This window comes from Phyllobates terribilis, unplaced genomic scaffold, assembly GCF_046119375.1.
Source record: "Phyllobates terribilis strain yellow unplaced genomic scaffold, ASM4611937v1 Scaffold_11__3_contigs__length_659146591, whole genome shotgun sequence".
Classification (NCBI taxonomy): domain Eukaryota; kingdom Metazoa; phylum Chordata; class Amphibia; order Anura; family Dendrobatidae; genus Phyllobates; species Phyllobates terribilis.
In genome coordinates, this window is record NW_027362771.1 from 66349630 (window position 1) to 66374611 (window position 24982).

At 42.3% G+C, this 24982-nt stretch overlaps 1 protein-coding gene across 2 annotated transcripts in view; it reads left to right on the top strand.

Moving 5' to 3' along the window:
- TCERG1 (transcription elongation regulator 1) overlaps window positions 1-24982 on the top strand; it is a 59037-nt gene that overhangs the window by 574 nt on the left and 33481 nt on the right. The window contains exons 2-9 of one of the 2 annotated variants that reach the window (XM_073651281.1): window positions 1874-2096; window positions 3022-3210; window positions 8140-8491; window positions 8750-8989; window positions 15002-15064; window positions 18383-18583; window positions 19807-19925; window positions 24664-24752. In XM_073651281.1, coding sequence (XP_073507382.1) covers window positions 1874-2096; window positions 3022-3210; window positions 8140-8491; window positions 8750-8989; window positions 15002-15064; window positions 18383-18583; window positions 19807-19925; window positions 24664-24752 — 1476 coding nt within the window. The remainder of the gene's footprint in view (window positions 1-1873; window positions 2097-3021; window positions 3211-8139; window positions 8492-8749; window positions 8990-15001; window positions 15065-18382; window positions 18584-19806; window positions 19926-24663; window positions 24753-24982) is intronic. The other variant, XM_073651283.1, reaches the window with a different exon arrangement.

Here is a 24982-nt window from a genome sequence, read left to right on the forward strand (position 1 = left end):
GGATATCCATGGTTGTCTGAGGGATGTTCTGCCACACTGCATGCACTTGGGCGCACAAATCATCAAGATCTGCTGCTGGCAGCTCCCTTTTGCAATTTCCAACCAATGACGTCCCAGATGTGCTCAATAGGAGACAAGTCTGGAGACTCTGCAGGCCGTGGTAGCACGTTAAGGCCACACAGACTACTCATAGTAGCACTAGTAAAATGCGGCCTGGTGTTGTCGTGTTGAAAAAATGGCTCCTTGCACACTGTAGTGAAATGGCCGAGCCGCTGCTTCTATGAACAAATCAATGTAACGCTGAGCTATTAATGTACCTGGAATGAAGACTAGAGGGGTCCAGCTACCGAACATTATGTTGTCCCATACCATCATCCCGGTAGTAGGACTGGTTGATATTCCCTCATGAAGGCCTCTTCATGACGTTGTCTACGTGTTCTCAAGACCAGTCTGGCTGTGATTGTATCCAACATAAAAGTGGGACTGTTTGCTGGAGAGGTCCGGCCTCCATTCAAGCCTCCGTTGCCTTCTTGCTCTGCACCATTATAGCCTCTTGAGAGCAGTGGAGTGAGGTCAGACGAACAACTGCAGCTGAATGTCTGGCTTGTAGCCCAATATTGGGCAAACACCCACCGATGGGCTGTGTAGACATCGTTTGATGCCTTAGGCTTGATATGTGATGTCCATTTGCTGTGCAGAATGGATCATTAGTGGGACAAATCGTAAGACCATTTCTCAAAAAATGTCCCAAGAGCCAGGTTGCTATTTCTACTGTGAGCAGCCAGCGTGGGCTAAACCGGATACCATGGCCTGCAGCAACTCCCGACTTGTCTTCCATTGAGCATAGCGGTGACTTTTAGTTGGCAATTGCAAAGGGAGCTGTCATCAGTGGATCTAGATGATTTGGGTGGCAGAACATTCTTCAGGCAACCAGTAATAACCTCAGTGATGGCATATCAAGCTGTGTAAGTGCATTTTTCTGCATGTGGGTAAGTAAACTGAAATGACAATAGCACAAACAGGGTCTTATCCAGGTAGAAAAATGTTATTAAAGGGAACCTTGCTCACCTGGCAGGGTTGTGTAAGCATAGGCTGCTGCAGTGCCACAAGATGAAGAACAAGCAAAGGTGGAACTGAATGGGTTAATTCCTGCGCTACCTGCACAGGGTGAATGTTGACAGATGGGGTCAGACCCCTGAAGATTAAATGTGGTTTATTTGTCAACTCATTTCAAAGTAGCTACTTCAAAATGTGTTGACAAACCGCATTTAATATTCTCCGGTTTTTGACTCCACATCCTCCCTGTTGCCACAGACCATAATATGCCCTGCATCCAGTCTCCCCTCGCTGAGCACCATTTAGGGGACGCTAGGGACGCTGCTCTCAGTGCTGCAGATCTCCACCACAGACATGCCGATGCGCTTCATTGGCCATCCACTCCAAGAGCATAAATAAGGATGTACACTGATATTCTTCATTAATGTGATAAATGATGTATAATCATCAGAATCTGACTAGAAGCCCCTTGACAGCAGTCACAATGACATTCCCCATCGGAGCCTAGATTATTAATTTGATATTCCTTTTGTATATGCACAGGACTTCAGGCTTGATAAAATGATTATATCATTATATGTATATTTTTTGTTGACATTAAGAATCTACATTGCTACATAAAAATGGTTTACACTGGACTGTGGACTGACCAGCAGCACAATGGACTGTGAACTAAATGTTTGTCTGACCAGCAGGGCCCAGGGTTACAAAAGAGAAATAAATCAATAACTTGTGACCTTTATAAAAATATCTGTGTATATATTTGGTAATTTTAGAATGTGGAACTTTTGATGCTAAATTTATAATTAATTTTCAGAATGGTGCAGCCTGCGTTGCGATTTCGTGGCCCCACACCACCGCCTGCTGCTGTTTTGAGGGGCCCTCCTCCTCTTTTACGTCCTCCACCTCCTTTTGGCATGATGCGAGGGCCTCCGCCGCCTCCACGCCCCCCGTTTGGAAGACCTCCTTTTGACCCAAATATGCCACCAATCCCACCACCAAGTGGTATTCCTCCTCCAATGGGTCCTCCACATCTTCAGGTAATATCAGTACAAGTGCAGTTATTTCATAAAAATAAAAGCAAAGCCACAGTCAGAGGAATTAGAATCCCCCCAAAAATTCAAGTATTAACACAGCAGAAAAGGATGCCGCATACCCATATAATAAAGATGGCGGTAACACGGGTGCAAATACAGTTATTTCATAGTAGCTGCACTTTAGGATGATGTCAAGATAACATTTTTAAGACGGTAAATTTCCTTGAGTAACTTCCATTTGTTATCTGTTGTGGTTATACACTTAAGGCCCCGTCACACTAAGCGACGCTACAGCGATCCCGACAACGATACGACCTGTCAGGGATCGTTGCTGCGTCGCTGTGTGGTCGCTGGTGAGATGTCAAACAGTCAGATCTTCCCAATGACGCAGCAACGATGCGGCGACCCGTAACGATCTGTATAACGATGCACGCCTATGTGTTTCTGTGTCTGGGTCGTTAACAAGGTTGTTGGTAAGGTGTCAAACACACCGATGCATGCTACCCAGCGGGACTTCAACGATCAAAGAAATGTCCAGACCATTCCGACACGACCAGCGATCTCACAGCAGGGGCCTGGTCGCTGCTAAGTGTCAAACGTAGCGAGATCGCTGCTGAGGTCGCTGTTGCGTCACAAAACTTGTGACTCAGCAGCGATCTCGCTTAGTGTGACGGGGGCTTTAGGCTCATACACAATCAGTGCTGCCACATCTGCGTCTGTTCACAGTGGGTTTTGAAACTATGCCCTGCAAATTAGCACAAGCAGGCATCCTCTTTAGAGAGTGTCAGGAAACATTGAGATCAGTGCTGCCATTGATATGCCCATCAGCACTAGAGTCAAAGGGCAGTGGTCAGAACCACTGATCATTTATCTTGTTGCATTGAAAAATAAATACCTATTTTATCTATTTTTCCCCTCCTTTACTCAGCGACCACCCTTTATGCCCCCACATATTGGAAGTATGCCACCTCCTGGAATGCTTTTTCCACCTGGAATGCCACCGGTGTCTTCACCTGCCACCATCGCTAATCCCAGTCCAAACAATGCTCCAACACAAGCACCAACTATGCCTCCAAATGAGGAGATCTGGGTGGAGAACAAGACACCAGATGGAAAGGTAAGTAGACCCCTTATAACATTTATTTACCACGATTCACTTTCTGCTGTAAGAGTATTTTGTAAATGAATAATTACTTTTTTTTTTTAATGGAGTATGATGCCCCAAAATCTGCAATGCAGGCATTTTTATTTTTTCCCTTTTACAAATGTTTACTGTACAGGTTAATTTGCTTTTATATTTTAATTCACTGATGTGGTAAAAAGTTGTTTTTTTTTGTTAAATTTTTAATAAGTGTTAAAAGGGGGTGATTTAAATTGACATTTTTATTTTTTTGTTTTATTTTTTGGTCCCCTCGGGAAGTTTAAACCTCTGATTGTCTGATCCCTTATACTATGTACTGCAACACCACAGTATTTCAGTATATAGTGGGAATCACAGTCTCCTGTAAAGCTACGCCTATGGCTGCATATCACAGGAGTACTAAGATGGTAGTGAAGACTCAAATTACAGAGGCAGCTGATCGGTTTCCTCACGATCATATCACTGGGAACTGATGGAAGCTGGTGCGCTCAAGCAGCAGCTATCATGCCGTGTAAATGCTGCTGTCAGAGACAGCATCTAAATGGTTAACCGCTGTAGGTGGAGCACAGTTCTGGCCTTGGCTGTTGGACATATGCCAGAAATTTAATCTAGCTGGCATTAGCCACATATGGAGCTGGCTCAGCTCCTGATCCCGCTCCTTGACAGATGGGAGTTTTCTTGAGATAGAGATTGAAAGCTATATTATATTCTAGGATATGGGATACCTTACTAATCATTGGGGTCTGACGCCTGGGACTCAGTAAAAAGGCAATGGATTAGATGTCGAGTATGCGCATCTTCTCTTATTTATTGTTCATATGTTGTCTATGTGACTGCTTGAGATCGCAGACCAGAGTGCTCAGATATTTCCGACTGTCCCATAGACTGAATGGAGAGGAGGTTGGTGTTCTCGATCTCTGATTAGTTTAAATGGGGCTCTACAGAGTCCAGTTTTTGGGATCACTGAGGGTCCCATCTGTCATACCCCCAGCAGTTAGTTAATTGTCTGCTACCATATAGATAAGGGTTAGCTTGAAGTTGTGAGTAACCTCTTTAGAATAAAACAGAGACACTATGTACTTAATAAAAATATAGTATATATGCTGTCACTTTAAAGGGGTTCTGCTGGGAGGTAAAACTTATTGATGTCGACATAACGTTAAAAGACAGTGGCCTACATACATGGTATTTTCAATCGTCAATTGCCTGCAACTGTACTCCTTATCTGTGACCTGTCAAGAAGCTTGGAGGGAAGCCTTTACAGCTAAGCTGTAAAGAAGCCGGCATAGATCACAGAAGGGGTCACCCAGGCTTGGCACAAAGGATATTATGACATTCAGGTGCATCTCACTAAATTATAATATCATCAAAAAGTAAATTTATTTCGTTCTTCGATCCAAAAAGTGAAACTCTATATAATATAGAGTCATTACAAACAGAGTGATCTATTTCAAGTGTTTATTTCTGTTAATGTTAATGATTATGGCTTACAGCCAATGAAAACACAAAAGTCATTATCTCAGTAAATTAGAATACTTTATAACAACAGCTTGAAAAATGTTTTTAAAATCCGAAATGTTATCCTCCTACTGAAATGTATGTTCAGTAAATGCACTCAATACTTGGTCGAGGCTCCTTTTGCATCAATTACTGCATCAATGGGGCGTTGCATGGAGGCGATCAGCCTGTGGCACTGCTGAGGTGTTATGGAAGCCCAGGTTGCTTTGATAGCAGCCTTCAGCTCGTCTGCATTGTTGGGTCTGGTGTCTCTCATCTTCCTCTTGACAATACCCTATAGATTCTCTATGGGGTTAAGGTCAGGTAAGTTTGCTGGCCAATCAAGCTCAGTGATACTGCTGTTTTTAAACCAGGTATTGGTACTTTTGGCAGTGTGGACAGGTGCCGAGTCCTGCTGGAGAATGAAATTTCCATCTCCAAAAAGCTTGTTGGCAGAGGGAAGCATGAAGTGCTCTAAAATTTTCTGGTAGACGGCTGCACTGACTTTGTTCTTGATAAAACACAGTGGACCTACACCAGCAGATGACCTGGCTCCCCAAACCATCACTGATTGTGGAAACTTCACACTAGACCTCAAGCAGCTTGGGTTGTGTGCCTCTCCACTCTTCCTCCAGACTCTGGGACCTTGATTTCCAAATGAAAATTGGAACTCTGGGACCTTGTGTAGTGTGTCAATGACTGCCTTCTGGACATCTGTCAAGTCAGCCGTCTTCCCTATGATTGTGGAGCCTACTGAAACAGACTAAGGGACCTTTTTAAACGCTTAGAAAGCCTTTGCAGGTGTTTTTTGTTAATCAAATTTACTGAGATAATGACTTTTGTTTTCATTGGATGTAAGCCATAATCATCGACATTAACAGAAATAAACACTTGAAATAGATCACTCTGTTTGTAATGACTATATAGTATGAATTTCATTTTTTGTATTGAAGAACTGAAATAAATTAACTTGTTGATGATATTCTAATTTAGTGAGATGCACCTGTAAACTGGCACACAGGAGACCAGGCTTGGTCAGGAGCTGGCTTGCACAACAAGCAATGAGCAAGCCATGCCGCCTAGTCTGTGACTGAATAGAAGGAGTAGTTATCAGGGGCCTGGCTTGTATCAGAAGCCGGGAACAAGCCATGCCCCCTAGTCTGTGACTGAATAGAAGGAGTAGTTAGCAGGGGCCTGGCTTGTACTAGAAGCCGGGAGCAAGCCATGCCCCCTAGTCTGTGACTGAATAGAAGGAGTAGTTAGCAGGGGCCTGGCTTGTACTAGAAGCCGGGAGCAAGCCATGCCCCCTAGTCTGTGACTGAATAGGAGGAGTAGTTAGCAGGGGCCTGGCTTGTACTAGAAGCCGGGAACAAGCCATGCCCCCTAGTCTGTGACTGAATAGGAGGAGTAGTAAGCAGGGGCCTGGCTTGTACTAGAAGCCGGGAACAAGCCATGCCCCCTAGTCTGTGACTGAATAGGAGGAGTAGTTAGCAGGGGCCTGGCTTGTACTAGAAGCCGGGAGCAAGCCATGCCCCCTAGTCTGTGACTGAATAGGAGGAGTAGTTAGCAGGGGCCTGGCTTGTACTAGAAGCCGGGAGCAAGCCATGCCCCCTAGTCTGTGACTGAATAGGAGGAGTAGTTAGCAGGGGCATGGCTTGTACTAGAAGCCGGGAGCAAGCCATGCCTCCTAGTCTGTGACTGAATAGAAGGAGTAGTTATCAGGGGCCTGGCTTGTACTAGAAGCCGGGAACAAGCCATGCCCCCTAGTCTGTGACTGAATAGGAGGAGTAGTTATCAGGGGCCTGGCTTGTACTAGAAGCCGGGAGCAAGCCATGCCCCCTAGTCTGTGACTGAATAGGAGGAGTAGTTAGCAGGGGCCTGGCTTGTACTAGAAGCCGGGAGCAAGCCATGCCCCCTAGTCTGTGACTGAATAGGAGGAGTAGTTATCAGGGGCCTGGCTTGTACTAGAAGCCTTGAACAAGCCATGCCCCCTAGTCTGTGACTGAATAGGAGGAGTAGTTATCAGGGGCCTGGCTTGTACTAGAAGCCTTGAACAAGCCATGCCCCCTAGTCTGTGACTGAATAGGAGGAGTAGTTATCAGGGGCCTGGCTTGTACTAGAAGCCGGGAGCAAGCCATGCCCCCTAGTCTGTGACTGAATAGGAGGAGTAGTTAGCAGGGGCCTGGCTTGTACTAGAAGCCGGGAGCAAGCCATGCCCTCTAGTCTGTGACTGAATAGGAGGAGTAGTTAGCAGGGGCCTGGCTTGTACTAGAAGCCTTGAACAAGCCATGCCCCCTAGTCTGTGACTGAATAGAAGGAGTAGTTATCAGGGGCCTGGCTTGTACTAGAAGCCGGGAGCAAGCCATGCCCCCTAGTCTGTGACTGAATAGGAGGAGTAGTTAGCAGGGGCCTGGCTTGTACTAGAAGCCGGGAGCAAGCCATGCCCTCTAGTCTGTGACTGAATAGGAGGAGTAGTTATCAGGGGCCTGGCTTGTACTAGAAGCCGGGAGCAAGCCATGCCCCCTAGTCTGTGACTGAATAGGAGGAGTAGTTATCAGGGGCCTGGCTTGTACTAGAAGCTGGGAGCAAGCCATGCCCCCTAGTCTGTGACTGAATAGAAGGAGGAATTATCAGGGGCCTGGCTTGTACTAGAAGCCGGGAGCAAGCCATGCCCCCTAGTTTGTGACTGAATGGAAGGAGGAGTTTTTAGGGGCCTGGCTTGTACTAGAAGCCGGGAGAAAGCCATGCCCCCTAGTTTGTGACTGAATGGAAGGAGGAGTTATTAGGGGCCTGGCTTGTACTAGAAGCCGGTAGCAAGCCATGCCCCCTAGTTTGTGATGTAGCATCCCAAAAGGGAGGAGGTGCATTCAGCAGCTACATCTGTCACTGTGATTAGCTCTGACTAACACATAACGTGACAATTGAAAATACTACAATGGCTGTGAGCTTTATAGTTTTTGAAATTACGTCGACATGAATACATTTCTGGCTTTCTGGATAACCCGTTTTAAGTTCCCTGGACAATATATCAGGTTTCTTACTACTTTTATTTTATTCTAACACAAAGCATGTGTTCATGTAGAAGTAGTAACATTTTCTGTGTGTTTTAAAGGGATCCTCATAATGATGAGGGCTTGATTAGCTGATAGAAGGATACAGTGGTGCTCTGACGAACCCGGAGTCCCGTTTTGTTCACCAGGCACCGCTCCATAGATCAGCTGTGCCTGATACTGCGGCTTCCTCAAAGTAAATGGGACTGAGTTGTAGTACCAGACCCAACCTCTACTAATAGTGTGGATCTGTGCTTGGACAATGAATTTATTTAGTTAATCTGTGATCCTCTTGAAAATTGGCACAGACCATCAATAAGAAAGTCTCAAACACTTTTACCTATTCATGTTTCTTTAGGCTTATTTCTACAATGCTCGCACACGTGAATCTTCGTGGAGTAAGCCCGATGGTGTAAAAGTTATCCAGCAGTCTGAATTGACCCCACTTATGGCAGCTCCAGTTCAGACTCAAGCTCAAGTGGTGCAGGCTCAAGCTCAAGTAGTACAGGCACAAGTGGTTCAGGCGCAAGCAGCACAAGTTCAGGGACAAGGCCAAGTGCAGGCACAGGTTACTCATGCCCAGGCTGTCTCAGGTGCCTCTCCAACTACAAGCAGTCCATCATTAATGGTGTCTTCATCTGCTGCTTCATCTAGTCAGTCTTCTACAACAAGCACTAGCACATCAACTTCTCTCCCACAAGTTGTGCCTAGTAAGTATGATTTCAGAGTACTTCTTTCTACTCACACATACTTGACCGCATATTTCAGGCAGGGGGTGCCTGATCTCCTAGAATAATTCTTATATGCTTCTCTATTTTGTTTGTATTAAGAGATGGCATGAAGGAGGATTTGTGGGGAATTATCAATGGACTTAGTCTTCCTTTAATAAACCCCCTTAGAGCTAGCTTGTTCAGTGTATATGATCTATAGGTAGCTCTTAGTAAAAGTATACTCTTTCTTCCTTTTAGGTTCATCTGCTCCTGATCAATCTCACAGTATTTCTGTAACAACCACATCTGCAGTCAGCGTTGCCATTTCTATGCCCACAGTCTCTTCAATACAGACTCTTCCTCAGCAACTATCGCAGGCATTGCCACCCACTATTCCTCATGCTTTGCCACAACCCACCGCAGCAATTCCAGCTTTTCCTCCAGTTATGGTACCCCCATTTCGTGTTCCCCTTCCTGGCATGCCCATACCACTTCCAGGTAATGTATCAGTAAATGTACTTCTTTCTGTGTACGTCAAGTCTAGTCTTTAAAGGCCCTTAACCAAAAAAGGTGATGGCGAACTCAATACCTAAAAGAGGATAGAGCGGAAGATCGATAGGCAATTATGAAAAGTCTAGTTCTGATAAAACTCTTAAAGGGAACCTGCCACCAGAAAAAATGCTATTAACCACCAGATATGGGGTTAATCTGCAGGTTAATAGCGTTGTTAACCTGCCCGGCACCTGCACTTAGCTGAACTCTGCTGGAAGCAATTGAACTTTATTCTCCCATGCAGCGTTCGAATTTCAGTCACGGGGGCGGAGCTGCTTCAGTCACTAGTGTCAGTCAGGGCCGGGGGTGCGGTTACAGCCGCTGCTCTGTATACTCAGCGCAATGACATGGCGCGACCCCCGTGACTGAAACCATAATTCTGCCGGGGGAATAAAGTTAATATCTGTAGGTTATTAGCAGGGTTTTTTTGGGGAGGTTATTGGTTCCCTTTAAGGGCGTGTTCCCACATGGTGTATATACTGCAGATTGTTCATCTGGATTTCCTGGGTGTCAAATATTGCATGTTACAAAAAACACATTTACAATGCGGTTTTAAAGGTCTTGTTTCTTAGGAGTAAATCCACAGCTCAAAACTGACTGGCACTGGGGATTTTAAATTGGCAGCATGTCAGTTTTTCTTACAATGCTAAGGTTGAAATGTGAGGAAAGAGCAAAAAAACAACAACTTGTATTCCTAAAGTTTAAGACCATGATAATTTTAATGTGGAGGATAAAAATACTAATATTCATGTACATGAGAAATTAAGGTATGGTAGGGACCTAAGGCTACTTCTGGTGCTGATTCTAGCCCTCTTCTATCTACCTCTCCCTATCTTACCGCAGAGGTTGGCACCCTAGTTCCAATATGTGTCATAGTGCCTTCTCGTCTGGCCCTGCTATAATCCTTAATTGGCCCTATAATTTATACGGACTTATTTTTAGGTTTGTTTGTTTTTTTTCGGTTGATGGGCCCCTTCAGTATCACGCTTTATCTTCAAAGGGTGACATGTGAGTCAAATCTGCAGCATTTCTGCTACAAAATTCTGAAGTGGATAAAGCACATGGGAACTTGCCCTAAAAATAAGGTTAAGGGGATAGAGGGAGTTTTTAGAGTTGTTTTTGTATAACCTCACATCTTTTGTGAAGTAGTTTGGGGGTTACAGGGAATCGTTCAGTAGGATCAACCCTCCTAAGCCATCTATATGGGCATGCAGGTCATAGGAAGCTGAATAAAATGATACCTTGATATCTGCAATCCGAAGTCTTATTCCAGAGTAATCCACATTTCTCTTATATGTAGATGAGCTCTTAAAATCTATAGGCCGGACACTGATCTCCCTGAGAATCTGACTCCAGGGCTTATTTTAACCTGTTCACTCCGAAGCCTGTTTTCACCTTTCGGACCAGGCCGAATTTTCCAATTCTGACCACTGTCACTTTATGAGGTAATAACTCTGGAACACTTCAACATATCCCACTGATTCAGAGATTTATTTTTTTCGTGACATATTGTACCTCATGTTGGTGTTAAATGTATTTCGATATTTTTTGCATTTGTTTGTGATATCGGAAATTTGGTGAAAATATTTAACATTTTGAAATTTTTCCAACATAATTTACAAAACCATTTATAAGGGATCACATCACGTCTGAAATGGCTTTGAGGGGCCTATGTGACAGAAAATACCCAAATTAAAAAAGAACATCCCTCAAAGTGCTCGAAACCACATTCAATAAGTTTATTAACCCTTCAGGTGCTTCACATGAATTAAAGCAATGTGGAAGGAAGAAATTAAAATATTTTTTCTCACAATGTTGTTTTAGCCCCATATTTTTTCATTTTCACAAGGCTAACAGTGATAATGGACAGTGCAATTTCCCAAGTACACCGATACCCTATATATGGAGGAACACTTTTTGGGTGTACTGCAGGGCTCTGAAATTGGCTGGAACAGTTAGTGGACGCCATGATGCGTTTGCAGAGCCCCTGATGTGCCTGAACAGTGGAAACCCCCCACAGGTGACCCTATTTTGGAAATTAGACCCCTCAAGGACCTTATCTAAATGTGTGGTTAGCACCTTGAATCCACAGGTGCTTCACAGAAAGAGAGCCATGAAAAGAAACATTTTTCCCACAAAAATTTTGCTTTATCTTCAAATTTTTAATTTTCACAAATGTATCCAAGAGAAAACTGACAGTACAATTTGAAATGCAATTTCTCCTGAGTACACAGATACCCCATATGTGGTCGAAAACTACTTTTGAGGCACAATGCAAAGCTCCAAAGGGAAGGAACGCCATATTGGAGGAACGGAGGACTATTTGACTCTTGGAGAACAAATTATCGTAGAATAGTTTGCAAACTCCATATGCAAAGTGCGTGAAGAGCAGAATCCCTCTTCAAGTGACCCCATTTTGAAAATTACACCCTTCTGGAAATTTTTCTACAGGTGTAGCGACTATTTTGACTAAATGGGTGGTATCCAGAAACAAACAGTAATAGATGTTGCTGAGTGAAAATTGAAAACCTGCCATTGTAGTGCCCAGTTTGTGCTTCCCAGTAAATTAAACGGGTCTCTGCTACAGTACTAACAAACACGAACTCTAAATGTAGTATAGACACATTGTGTGGCTTAGAAGGAGGGGGGGTATTTACATTTGGGAGCCCAGAATTCGCTGGATTTTTTTTTGGGGGCAAGGAGCCATTTCGCTTTTCCAAAGCCTTTGTACTACCACCAATAATGTGGAAGCCCCCTATATCTCTGTTAACAGATGACGGGCCTGAGTGGGGACTTGCTGTTTTTGTTGGGAACATTTTACATAACATTTTGGATCACATTTATCCTGCTCTTTACACTGAGCATTTACATCGGGGTTTCCATCTAAATCTCCAAGTGACGTGATTCAGATGAAATCCAGAGGAAGCAGAGTTACTCTGGACTCCGTCTGACCTTTGTTCAGTGTTCTTCTTTTCAGGGGTGCACAAAACTGTGACCCGACTGTGCTTTTATGCATGCTTAACAAAATAGACACTGCTGGATCATAGGCCAGACAGCGTCCACAGTGTCTCGATTTGCCTCATTATAGAAAATCTTCCCATCGGTAGTTGTATCTGAATCATGTATTTCAGAGATTTACACGGAAACCCCGGTATAGGTGCTCAGCATAAAGCGCAGGATAAATGTGAGCCGAGCCATACTGCAATCTTTGGGAGGCAGAATGAACAAATCAACAGCAGGTCAAGAATTGGTTTTATTTATTTTTTACACTGTTCCTTATGCGGTATAAGTGATTAGACGACTTTATTCTTCGGGTTGGTGCAATTACGGCGATACCAGATTTATATTGTTTTTTATGTTTGGCTGCTGTCACACACTAAAAGACTTTTTATTGGAAAAAATAGCATCGCCATATTTTGAGAGCTATAAGTTTTACGTATTTCTGCCGACAATCATGTGACTGCTTGTTTTTTGCAGATGAGTTAACGTTTTTATTGGTACCATTTTCGAGCACATGACATGTTTTGATCGCTTTTCTATTCCGAATTTTTTTTATGCTGTTCACTGTGTGGTAAAATTGATAAGGCAGCTTTATTCTTCAGGTCAGTACGATTACAGTGATAACACATTTATATCCTGTTTGTATGTTTTGTTGCTTTTACACAAAAACGATTTTATAAAAAAAAAATATTTTTGTATCACTTTATTCTGAGAGCTATAGCTTTTTTATTTCTGACGGAGTTGTATGGCGGCTTGATTTTTGCAGGGCAAGATGTTGTCAGCGGTGCCATTTTTATTTACATTCACCTTTTGACCACGTTTTATCCCACTTTTTTTCGACATTATGATGAAAAAGCATCGCTTTTTGACACGTTTTTTTTTTACGTTCACTGACTGGGTTAACCCAATGTGACAGTTTTATAGATCAGGTCAATCCCAAAGTGGCAATGCTAAATGTGTGTACTTTGTTTTTTTACATTACATTTTGTTCTTTTTGTGTTTTTTTTTCGTTTTTTTTTATATATATTTTTTACAATTTTTTTTTTTAAAACATTTTTTCCTTTACTTGGTCCCTCCATTTGGGACATCAACTTTTCCTGCCCTGATTACCGATGTAATGCTCTGCTATGTTATTGCGTTGCAGAGTATTAGATCAGTGTCTCGCACACAGGGAGGAGGCTTGTCAGCTCCTGGTCTCAGCAAGAGCTTACAGGCCCCCATAATTGGGTGTCACCATGGAGACCATCGGCACAACGTGATTGCAATAGTGTTGTGCTGACTGGAGCAGAGAGGGAGCTACCTCTCTAAGACTATTGCTAGCTCTTATTCTGGGCTTTTCTGCATTTTATAATATGTATAGCTGATGCTCGCTGATAATCGCGCCTGCTCTGCGAGTGAGTCTGTGCACTGCACATATACGGCGGTTTCTGGGACCGCACTTTCCGCGGCGCCGTGTATGTACGGTGAATGTCCATGAAGTGGTTAAATGAAAGGGGGTGTTACCAGTGAGAGACATGTAATGACTGACACTCTGCTCTCCTGATCCACATGTCTCACACTGGTAACGTTCCATTTTCATGTTAATTGGGCTCTGTAGACAGATTCTCATACAGATCTGTGTCTGGCCTATAGATCATAACAGCTCATTTACATACATCTATGATCTGCATGCCCATGTAGATGTCTTAGGAGGGTTGATTTGCTGACAGATTCCCTTTTAAATCTTCATTTCAGATGTATAGGTAATGAAGAAATTGGCAACAAAGTTCCTAACTGACTATAGCTATCAGGGTAGCAGTATTCAGTGTGTAAAAAAATAAAAATAAAAAAAAAATAATAATAAATAAAATAAATAATAAAAAAAAAAAAAAATGAAAGACTTGTCAGAAAGGGCATGAGGGAAATAAAGATGCACTCAGTATTTAACAAATATATCTGGTGTTGAGAAGGCTGTTGGTCACTAAAGTGATTTTGGACTTCGAACAGTGTACAGGATTTAAAGCAGTCTGTGAATAAATTGGATGTAAGGACTTGTTTAGTCAGCAACAATAGAAGTGGTTCTGCAGATTACAGCAGGTTATGAAAGTTTTTTTGGGATATAGGTGGTAGCATTTCTTGGTTAAAAAAAAAAAAACTACGAGGGAAGGCGAGAATAATGTACAGGGTAGCGCCCTTAACGCAGAGGGGAAATTAAGTGTATTGTTCCTAGCAATTTGCCATTTTTGTGAAAATCTGTTTGCAATGCTTAAAAGTGTCTGCAGATGGCAGAGTTGTAGGGTGTGCATTATACCTGCGGAGCTGAGTTTGTACACTCATTTATACATACAGGTTTTATGTCCAAGGAGGGGAGTTATTTAGGCATGCCAGACTTCTCAGACCTTTTACTTTCTCTTCCATTGGTATCCGGTCACCACTGGGGGACATGAGACCACCATTCTAGTGATCTCTTGTGTTTGGATTCCCAGTGATAACATTTCAGAAAAACTAAGGATGCGTGTTACTTTAATACCCCTTTAAATATACTAAGACCTTGTGTTACGCACTTCTCACATTCAGTGTATATGCTATGCTGCGTGTTAGCAATCGTGCCTCACAGGTTCTGAGGACCTTGATCCGTAATGTGTGAATGTGAGCACCACCAGAATACTAGTATCATTGCATTTGTAGCCTTTGTTCCTCTGTCCATTCCCACTTATTGTACACATGTGTGTGCTGGGAACTTCTGGAGAAGTAGAGAAGGTGCATCTAATAGTCATTCACACTCAACTGTAAAGTAAGGCAGAGTTCTTCTACAGTATATCACATGAGGCACCTTCACATCTGTCATAATAGAAATATTGCAAAGTTCAGTCCTTTTCAGTTCAGGTTTGGTTATTGATGTAATGTGTGCGGTGTGCAGCCCCATGCTAGCAGACAGTGATAGTCATGTTCAAATCTGTTTGCATATCCATTTTACAGGTGTAGCAATGATGCAAATAGTAAGCTGCCCGTATGTAAAGACAGTGGCTACTACCAAAACCGGTAACTTTTTTCCTGATGTTTTAGTTTGTCGTTGTTTGGCATGGTAGTGAATGCATGTGTATATAATACCCTTATCTGCCCATGCAGCATTTTTGCGATCCCTCCCCTACACCCCAGCACATCAGTATAGCGACTTAGAATTTAGTTTACCTGAATTGAAGCAATATTAAAAGCTTAACATACATTTTTGTTATTTCAACATTGCTAAAGTTATTTTCTAAATCTCTAAGTTGTGGCCTTTTCCTGCATGTATGTGTGTTTGTGCAATGTTGACTTAAGGATAACTCCACTTTCTGAAAGGAATTAAAATTTCACCATAAAACAGCTAACTCCCTTCATGTGGTACAATTGATCCAGTGAAACACAAATGCTATGTATCTTTGTAGAGTATTCTAATTTATTCTGTTTCTTTTAGGAAGTGGGTTTATCTCTCTTTATACCTTCCTGCACTAATGCAACAGTATATAAAAGAAAAATTGATATACCTGTACAAATCACAGTCTATCGTCTGTTTTTTTTTTGTTTGTTTTTTTAATAATGCAGTGACATTGCCGTTTAATTTTAAGAAGAAATGCACGTTTTAGTGTTCTGGCACACTATCACTTCAATTCTAATATAAAATAAAATTAGGCATATGCCATGGGTCCAAGTCTTTATCACTGACACCTACAGGTACCTGACATCGGTTCCCAAATTCTTATTAACATACAGTGGCTTGAAAAAGTATCCACCCCCTTGGCTTTTTACCTATATGGTTACATTACAACCTGTTAAAATATTTTTGTAATCCGATTCGTGTGTGATGCATCAACTTTAAATAGTCTAAGGCTGTGAAGTGAGAAAAATATAGGCATAAATGAAATTACAGGGATCAAATAAAAATAAAATTTGGCATATGTATTAACCCCTTTTGCTTTGAAGTCCCTAAAAATGTCTGGTGCAAGCAATTAACTGCATAAGTAACATGCTTAGTGAAACGATGTCCACCTGTGTCACATGGTTTGTTGAGACGTACAGCCAGGGTTTGGTTTTATATAATAAAAAAGAAAATCCCAATCTCTGATCCCCGGGAGCACTATCAAATGGAAAGAACATGGTACCACAACAAACCTGTCAAGAGAGGGCCACCCACCAAAACTCACAGCCCGGGCAAGGAGGGCAATGAGTGGGGCAGCACAGGGACCAAAGGTAACCCTGAAGGAGCTGCAGCGTTCCCAAGCAGAGTCTGGAGTATCTGTCCATATGACCACAATAAGCCATACACTCATAAGAGGTGGCCTTTATGGAAGAGAGCAGAAAAAAGCCTTTATTTGCACAAAAAAATTGTAAGACTTGTTTTGAGTTACCCAAATGTATGGAGGAAGGTGCTGTGGTCAGATGAGACAAAACTTGAACTTTATGGCCACCAGGGTAAACACTATATGTTTGGCGCCAAACCAACACAGCTCATCACCCCAAGGACACCATCCCCACAGTGAAACATGGTGGTGGCAGGATCATGCTGTAGGGATGTTTTTCGGCAGCAGGGACCGGGAAAATGGGTGGTGCGAAATAAAGGTATATTCTTGAGCAAAACCAGATTCAGTCTGTCAGTGATTTCAGACTGGGACTGACGTTCACCTTCCAATGAGACAATGACCCAAAGCATACATAGCCTACAAAAAGAATGGAGTATAATCCCAAAAGAGAGTATAGGACAATTACTAAATTGTATTAAAACAATGATTTTATTAGATATACATATTAAAATCAGAGCAAAATATTAAAAATAGTAGGTCACTGGGGGGAGATGCACAAAAACAGAGTGGCAACCACGTATAGATCCACATGGGGTCATCTGAATACACTTATACAATGGTTCTACTGCTGTACATAGTTGACTATATCCATTCAAGGCAGATATATTAAATATGTATGTCAAATATTAAAAGAAAGTATCTATGGTCAACAGTATATTAATGCAGAAACCTCCAAATGTAGAGTATCAAGGAAGGATTCCAGTCAATGCAGAGAAGTCACAAGCCACGTCTCAGTGAGACAGCGCGGCACAAGATTCTTACTATATACATGGGTGAGTCATCTGGTCTCAGAGACGTGGCTTGTGACTTCTCTGCATTGACTGGAATCCTTCCTTGATACTCTACATTTGGAGGTTTCTGCATTAATATACTGTTGACCATAGATACTTTCTTTTAATATTTGACATACATATTTAATATATCTGCCTTGAATGGATATAGTCAACTATGTACAGCAGTAGAACCATTGTATAAGTGTATTCAGATGACCCCATGTGGATCTATACGTGGTTGCCACTCTGTTTTTGTGCATCTCCCCCCAGTGACCTACTATTTTTAATATTTTGCTCTGATTTTAATATGTATATCTAATAAAATCATTGTTTTAATACAATTTAGTAATTGTCCTATACTCTCTTTTGGGATTATACTCCATTCTTTTTGTAGGCTATGTATGTAAATTGGGAGTACCCTGACTACCTAGTATGGTGTTAATGATTGGCCATAGAGTTCGGTTCAATTGTTTAAATGACCCAAAGCAACACTCGAGTTGTTTAAGAGGAAATGTGTAAAAGTTTTGGAGTGGCCTAGTCAAACCACAGACCTTAATCGAGTTGAGAATCTGTGATCAGACTTGAAGATTGCTGTTCACCAAAGAAACCATATAACTTGAAGGAGCTGGAGCAGGTTTTCCTTGAGGAATGGGCAAAAATCCTAGTGGCAAGATGTGGAAAGCTCAGTTGCAGCTATAATTGCCGCAGAAGGAGGCTCTACAAAGTGCTGACTTTAGGGGGTAAATAGTTATGCACACTGAAGTTTTCAGTTATTTTGTCCAATTTGTTGTTTGCTTCACAAAAAGAACCACATTTTCACAGTTGTAGGCATGTTCTTTACATGACCTGATGCAAACCCTCAAAAAACCTCTGAAATTCCAGGTTGTAAGGTAGCAAAACACGAAAAATGCCAACGGGGATGAATATTTTCGCAAACCACTGTATCTACAAGTTAATAGCATTTGAGGTCATGACAGGTTCCTTTTTAATCCCTCATCTCCCAAACTTAAATATGACTACATTTCCCATGAATAATCACCAGACTTGCTGACACTGCTTTTCTCAGCAGTCTTTTTCTTTGACTCCAAAATGGCTACTGTTTGCTGTGGAATGGACACATCAAAAAATGTCACTGTCTCTGCATTCTCTATATGTACAAAGACCTAACCCCGTCAGTAACAAAAACATTGAAGATCTGCTTTCTACCACACTCCTTTATGTGCCTAAACTTGTGCCAATGTCTGTAGGTATCTTGCCCGGTATTGCTCCTCCTATTGTTCCAATGATTCATCCACAAGTGGCCCTAGCTGCATCTCCTGCGACCTTAGCAGGAGCCACAATATTGTCAGAGTGGTCTGAATATAAAACTGCTGACGGCAAAACGTACTACTATAATAACCGCACTTTGGAATCCACGTGGGACAAACCTCAGGAACTGAAAGAAAAAGGTGGGTGTAGCCATTAAAAATCTGTCATGTGAAGCTGGAACTACATGTAAAGCTCACTGAAGCAGCATATATGTCTGGTTAGTTTAGGATGTAAAAATGAGAACATCATCCTGTGCTAAACTTCATTAAAAAATAAGGAGCTTCATAGGTTGTCCAGGATTTATGTTGATGAACTATGTCTTTGGTCATCCATGTCGGATCATTGGGGTCTACAGTCCACTGCTGCAGCTGGATGTACACGGTGTATAGAACTAGGACTGCCCGGACCCGTATACACTAGTGGTTGTAGTCAGGTACATTTTTATTTGCTTTCTTGATGGGAGTCGTGTGTAACTGTAATGATTATAATATACTCACCGGTCGCTCTCTTTTCTTTATTTCTGCGGTATTAAGTCACAGCATCTGTAACCTGCCAGCTCATGGTGTGGAGCGGTCACTTTCTCAGTGTATGGCCACGGCCCCACTATCAGTATTCGGTCAGTATTTTTTCTCAGGAGTGGGAGCCAAAACCAGGAGTGGGTGATAAATGCAGAGTTGGTGACTTGTGTCTATTATACCTTTTCTCTGGTTGTTCCTCACCTGGTTTTGCCTCCCACTCCTGAGAAAAAATACTGACCGAATACTGATAGTGTGGCTGTGGCCTTAGTCTGAGATTCAGAATGAGTCTCTGTAGCCTCATTCTGAGTCTCATAGACTTGCATTGCGAAAATTCAAAAAGTGACCTTTGCTCCATACAACAACCACTGTGTGTTTCAGCAGGTCACAAATGTGGTTACATGACGCTAGAGCACCACTCACGATGGTGACTGGTCAGTATAGAACTACCATCATTATACTTGCACACATGATCCCTAACAAACGGGCAAATAAAAGAAATCACTGGTGTGGCACTTTGGTTAGCATTGCACTGTGTCGATTTAGATGTTTCCTTAGCTCTCACTTCACTCCACCGTTAAGTTCAATCTGCAGTCATAGATAACTGCATAGTGCAAAACTCCTTGGAATGATTTTTATGCATAACGGTAAAAGCATAAACTGCATACATAAAACCATCCAGCAGTACGTCAGGATATTCCTGCCCATCTCCAAGTTAGTTTTTGTTGAAATTGTGGTTTTGCAAAAATGGTTTGAGCTATTGAAATGGAGTCTTGTCACCTCTTTGAGTGATGAGGATATGAAAGTCTATTAGAAATTAATCATCCTTGTCCCAAATATTTCTGAAGATAAAGAAGTGGAAAAACTTAAAGAGCCTGTTAAGATGGAACCAGCTGTAGAAGAGCCGCAGCCAATGGAGGCTGAGGAAGAAGTGCCAAAGGAAGAGCCTCCCAAGGAAATAAAGGAGGTAAAAGCCTACAACCAAGTTACTTGGTACTGTGCTTTTTGATTACTTTTTGGTGGGGTTTGGGTGTGTTGTGATTTGAGTTTCTTGCATGTAAGTAGTATAGTGTATATATTAGTAGTATGCGGTCTTGTTTGTGTCCAGTTACAAAGTCAGCACCACTTTATCACTTCAAAAAGCCAATGGTACAGCAGTCGCACACTACTACTGGTGGAGGGGACCATTCTAAATACCATAAAATAGTTCCATCTGTCATACTTGGAAGGACACTTTCAATTATATTTACAGTAATGGATCATTGACACAGTTCAACCCAAACATGTAATATTGTGATGTCACTAGACATTTTCTAAATCTGAAGCAAATGTAAACTTTATCAAATCATTCTTCACAATTGGCCTTGTACAGAACAATCAGCTAGTTCTACTTCAGGGGTTTTCCCAAACCGCTGTGTCTACAGTATTGGTACAGGACTGGGGGGGTTATTCAAGCAATATGCCATTACTTTAAAGCATGAGATCATCAAGTATGCTTGGCTGTTAAGAAGCGGTCATATTAAGCAGTATAATAATTAAAACAAGTATCTATGACAAATGCTAGCCCCTCTGTCCATTTAATAAAAAGATAATAATTTGGGCCCTTCGGGTTATCTAATGTGAATATGGGGTTTCTTAAAGGGGTTCGGAGACTTAATGTAAAAATGTTCAGAAATGTTTTATATGCGAAAATGTGCCGTTTAGGTCTGTTTCACACATCTGTGCTTAATGACCCGAGTATGGGCCGTGATGTAAGAATCTGCTTTTGATTCTGGAGAGTTCGGGTCAGGAGAACTGCAGCCATACTGTATATCGCAGCCCATACTCGGACAGTGGACCATGGATGTGTGAAACCGGCTTTAGTAACCTTTTTGAATTCGGCACTATTTTCTAGGCTGTTCACACCACATACCATTGATTGGCCAGTCTGCTGTTTAGTACACCCAACGGTCCCATCCAAATAATGGCTGGTGATGGAAGGGCACAAGTCTACACAAATCATTCCGACTCTTCTTGTGCAGAGTATGTCAGTGGGAGCACACCTTTCCCAGGAAAATCCACTTGTAGCATCATAAAGTACGTGTGAGTGTATGGAGCAGGTTTAGGATCCAGCCAGTATCTGCCAGTAATATCTGCGACCAAAGCTGATCCAATCAATGCTGTTAACACATTAAATACTGCTGTCAGTCACTGACTGCATCGTTTTAAACCGCATGATCCTGCTTAGCTTTAAAAAAAACACACAAATACATACATTTGTATCACATCGATTCTTTTGCCCACTTAAAAATAGAAATTTTTTTTAGACCAGACTATTAAAATATGAACTTTAACCTGTACATGAAACGTCGTAGGCCAGGGGTCTCAAACTCAGCCGGGTAAATGAACACATAGAAAAAACTTGAATATGAAGGGGTCGCGTTCTTTCTGGGAAAAGATTACGTTTTCAGTATGACTTTTTGATGATTTTTTTTTTTGCCATGTTTTTTTATTTGGTGTTTATCAAATGGGTTATGGTACAGGTCTTCTTTTTTACTTCAGTTTTTACATAAAACAGCATTTTTAGTGGCCAAATATTTTTCCGGTATTTTTTTTTTCATACTTTATTTTTAATTATTTTTTTTTTTTAAGTTATTTTATTTTTTTTTTTTGTGCACCTATCAACCCCCTATAATATTGTTTTACAATTAGCCTCTTATAGTAGTAATTTCCCCTGTCCTTGTACTAATGTCCCCCATCCTATAATAATGGTCCCCTTCTTGTAGTAATGATGGTCGCCATCGGGCAGTAGTGTCCCCGCCCTGGTCGCCATCGGGCAGTAGTGCCCCTGCTCTGGTCGCCATCGGGCAGTAGTGTCCCCGCCCGACACGGGGGTCGCCATTCCTCCTCCACAGCTGGGCCGACATATGGCAGTGACATCATGCGCAACCGCAACGGATAAGCCGACGTTAGCTGCCGGCCTCTGGTTGGCTGGTACTGTTATTGCAGTGCAGAGAGCTGGTTTCTGCTCCGCAATACAGTTCAATTGAATGTGCATCCTAGAACGCATATTCAGTTGAAAAGAAGTGCTGACATCGGCAGGCCCCTTGACTGGGCGACGATAGTCTTAGTGGCCGGAGGGGGGGGCGCACAGATGGAGCCTCAGGGGCAACATGCTTGAGACCCCTGTTGTAGGGGGAGGGATTAAAACAGTAAAATAGCAGTTTTTGCGAAGGGGTTGGCAAAGTGGTGCCAATAACAAGATTTCTTTCTTACCTCTTTACAAGTTCCCCTAATCATGACTGGTGTCTCCCCCCTCCCTGCCTCGCTTGAGTCGTCCCTGTGGAATTGCGTACGATGAAATGCTAGGCTTGAGAACCTGCTGAGGCACCCCTGATTGAATGGAGCGGAGCAGGGCACCACTTAGGTGGGGAGGTAGCCAAGATTATATATAGCTGACATCATGCTGGATGTGAGCAGAGCTGGGTCCTTGCAATAAGCTGCAACCTGTTAAGCCAATAACTATCTTTGGAGGCAAAAAAAGCTAATTAGGTCAAAAGCATATAGCACTTGTGGCCACTGTCAGGTGTTTTTATCTCTTGATGCATATGATCTCTATGTGCTCAATATGGATGAGAACTGTCGCTTCTGGAACAAAAAATGCTATTTATCTGCCTGGCATGATTACTGGAGCAGTGGCTAAAGGGTGAAAATGAATCTGTAAGTCACTGCTCTGCATGCACATATGATGCAAAGCAGGCTGGCAATCAATATGCCATGGGTTACAGTGTGCTAACTTTTGTAGTGAGTGATACAGTATCTGTAACGGCTCTCTGCACCGCCCCAATGACTGGAAGCAAGCGGCTGCAGGGAAGAGTATAATTTAAATTTTCTCCATGTAGCCTTTTTGATGTTCAGTGGCTTGTGAAAGTAATCCCCCCCCCCCCCTCCTCCCCTTGTCCATAGGACAAAATAACTGAAAACTTTAGTTATGCACAGTGTTCACCCTAAAGTCAGTAGTTTGTAGAGCCTCCTTTTGCAGCAATTACACCTGCATGTCGCCTTGAATAAGTCTCCAGGAGCGTTTCATATCTTGCCACTTTTGCCATTCTTCAAGGCAAAACTGCTCCAGCTCCTTCAAGTTAGGCCTCATTCACATTTCAGTGTCTCCTGTACGTGTGGTGACAGTTTTCACACGTACTGGAGACACTTCCACACATAGACCCATTCAAATGAATGGGTCTGCACACGTCAGTGTGTCTCCACTATTTGTCCGTGGGCAAAACACGCTGACATGTCCGTTTTTTTGCACACCGCAAAACGTCCCACACACGTGCACACGGATGACATCCATGTGGCATATACCGGCGCCTGGGAATCAGCGGTACAATTAGCCCATGTCACCCTGAAGCCCATGTCACCTGTAAACAAACCAAAAATAAAAAAACAACTTAGACTATTTAGTACTGATGCATTACACACAAATTAGATTACAAAAATATTCTATTAACCCTTTCGCCGAGTATGCTCGGGCCGAGCTCCGAGTATTTATAGCTGCTCGGTGATATGGTTGAATCGCTCCCGTGTGCATGATTTGCAACTGTTTGACAGCTTTATTACATGTGAGGAATGTATATTTCTTACACATTACTCACATGTAATAAAACTGTCAAGCAGTTGCAAATCATGCACACGGGAGCGATTCAACCATATCACCGAGCAGCTATAAATACTCGGAGCTCGGCCTGAGCGTACTCGGACAGAACATACTCGCTTAACACTAGTTGTAATGTAAAAAAATAGGTAAAAAGCCAAGGGGGTGAATACTTTCACAAGCCACTGTAATAATGATGGCTTATCTTAAGGGTAGGTCATCTATTTTGAAAAACCCTGGATAACCTCTTCAATAAAAGAAAAGTCACCATACTGTTCTGCCTGTGATATGCAAGCTATCATTGATAATGTGATTTTGGAGTGTTTGTTTACTTGCATGCCTTCTGACTGCATTAAATACGTCATATGATATTTGTATCTTTTTATTTTTGTGTTTTCAGAGTATGACTTGTGATTTTTTATTTTACGCCAAAATGTGATCTGTCTTGTCCTTTATTCACTCAAATTCAGGATTGCATTTTAAAGCTATAGCATTCTCCATTTGTGCTATATACTGGTCTGCTGAAACTGAACTTAAAGGGGTTGTCCATTACTAGGACAACCCCTTCTCATTCCCCATGTTTGCCCATGAGAAAAAAAAAAAGCTTATGCTCCCCTCCTGTACCGGTCCAGTGGTGTCGGCACTCGCTCTCCTGCGGCTCACATGTGGTTGTTCTGACATGTGAGTCTTGCACTCAATCACTGCTGGCAGCTCTGTCTCCTCCTTCAGACATATGCATAATCAAGAGGAAGCGGGGCTGCAGTTGGTCGCTCACTTTTCCTTGATTACCTGTACTTCCGAAGGAGGAGACAGTACTGCCAGCAGTGATTGAGTGCAAGGCTCACACGTCATAACAACCACACGTGAGCCGCAGGAGAGCAAGTGCCGACACGGAAGGTGAGTGTAAGCTTTTATTGTGGCCATGCATTAGGAATGAGAAGGGGTTGTCCTAGTACTGGACAACCTCTTTAAGACTGAAATGTTACCCACTGTTTTAATGATTATAGGATCCCTTGTAGGTTTCTCTTGCTTTTTTCTTTTTGCTTTATCAACACAATATTTTATTTATCAGGAGCCAAAAGAAGAAGAAATGACTGAGGAGGAGAAAGCTGCCCAAAAAGCCCGGCCAGTGGCTACAACACCAATTCCTGGCACTCCATGGTACTTATGCCCCAAAGCCTGTTTTCTTGCCAATGTTTGCAGGGAGATTTGTGTTAGTCCTGGATTTTACATCTCTACAGGCAAGGGCTTTCATTTTGTTACATTATTTGCTTGTGTTTGGTAAGACGCTTGTTTTATAATTTCCTCAGATCTATGAAGCTCTTGTGATATTGCTACAAACATATTTTAATATATAAACTTCTTCTGTCATTTTTTACTGGACCTGTGCT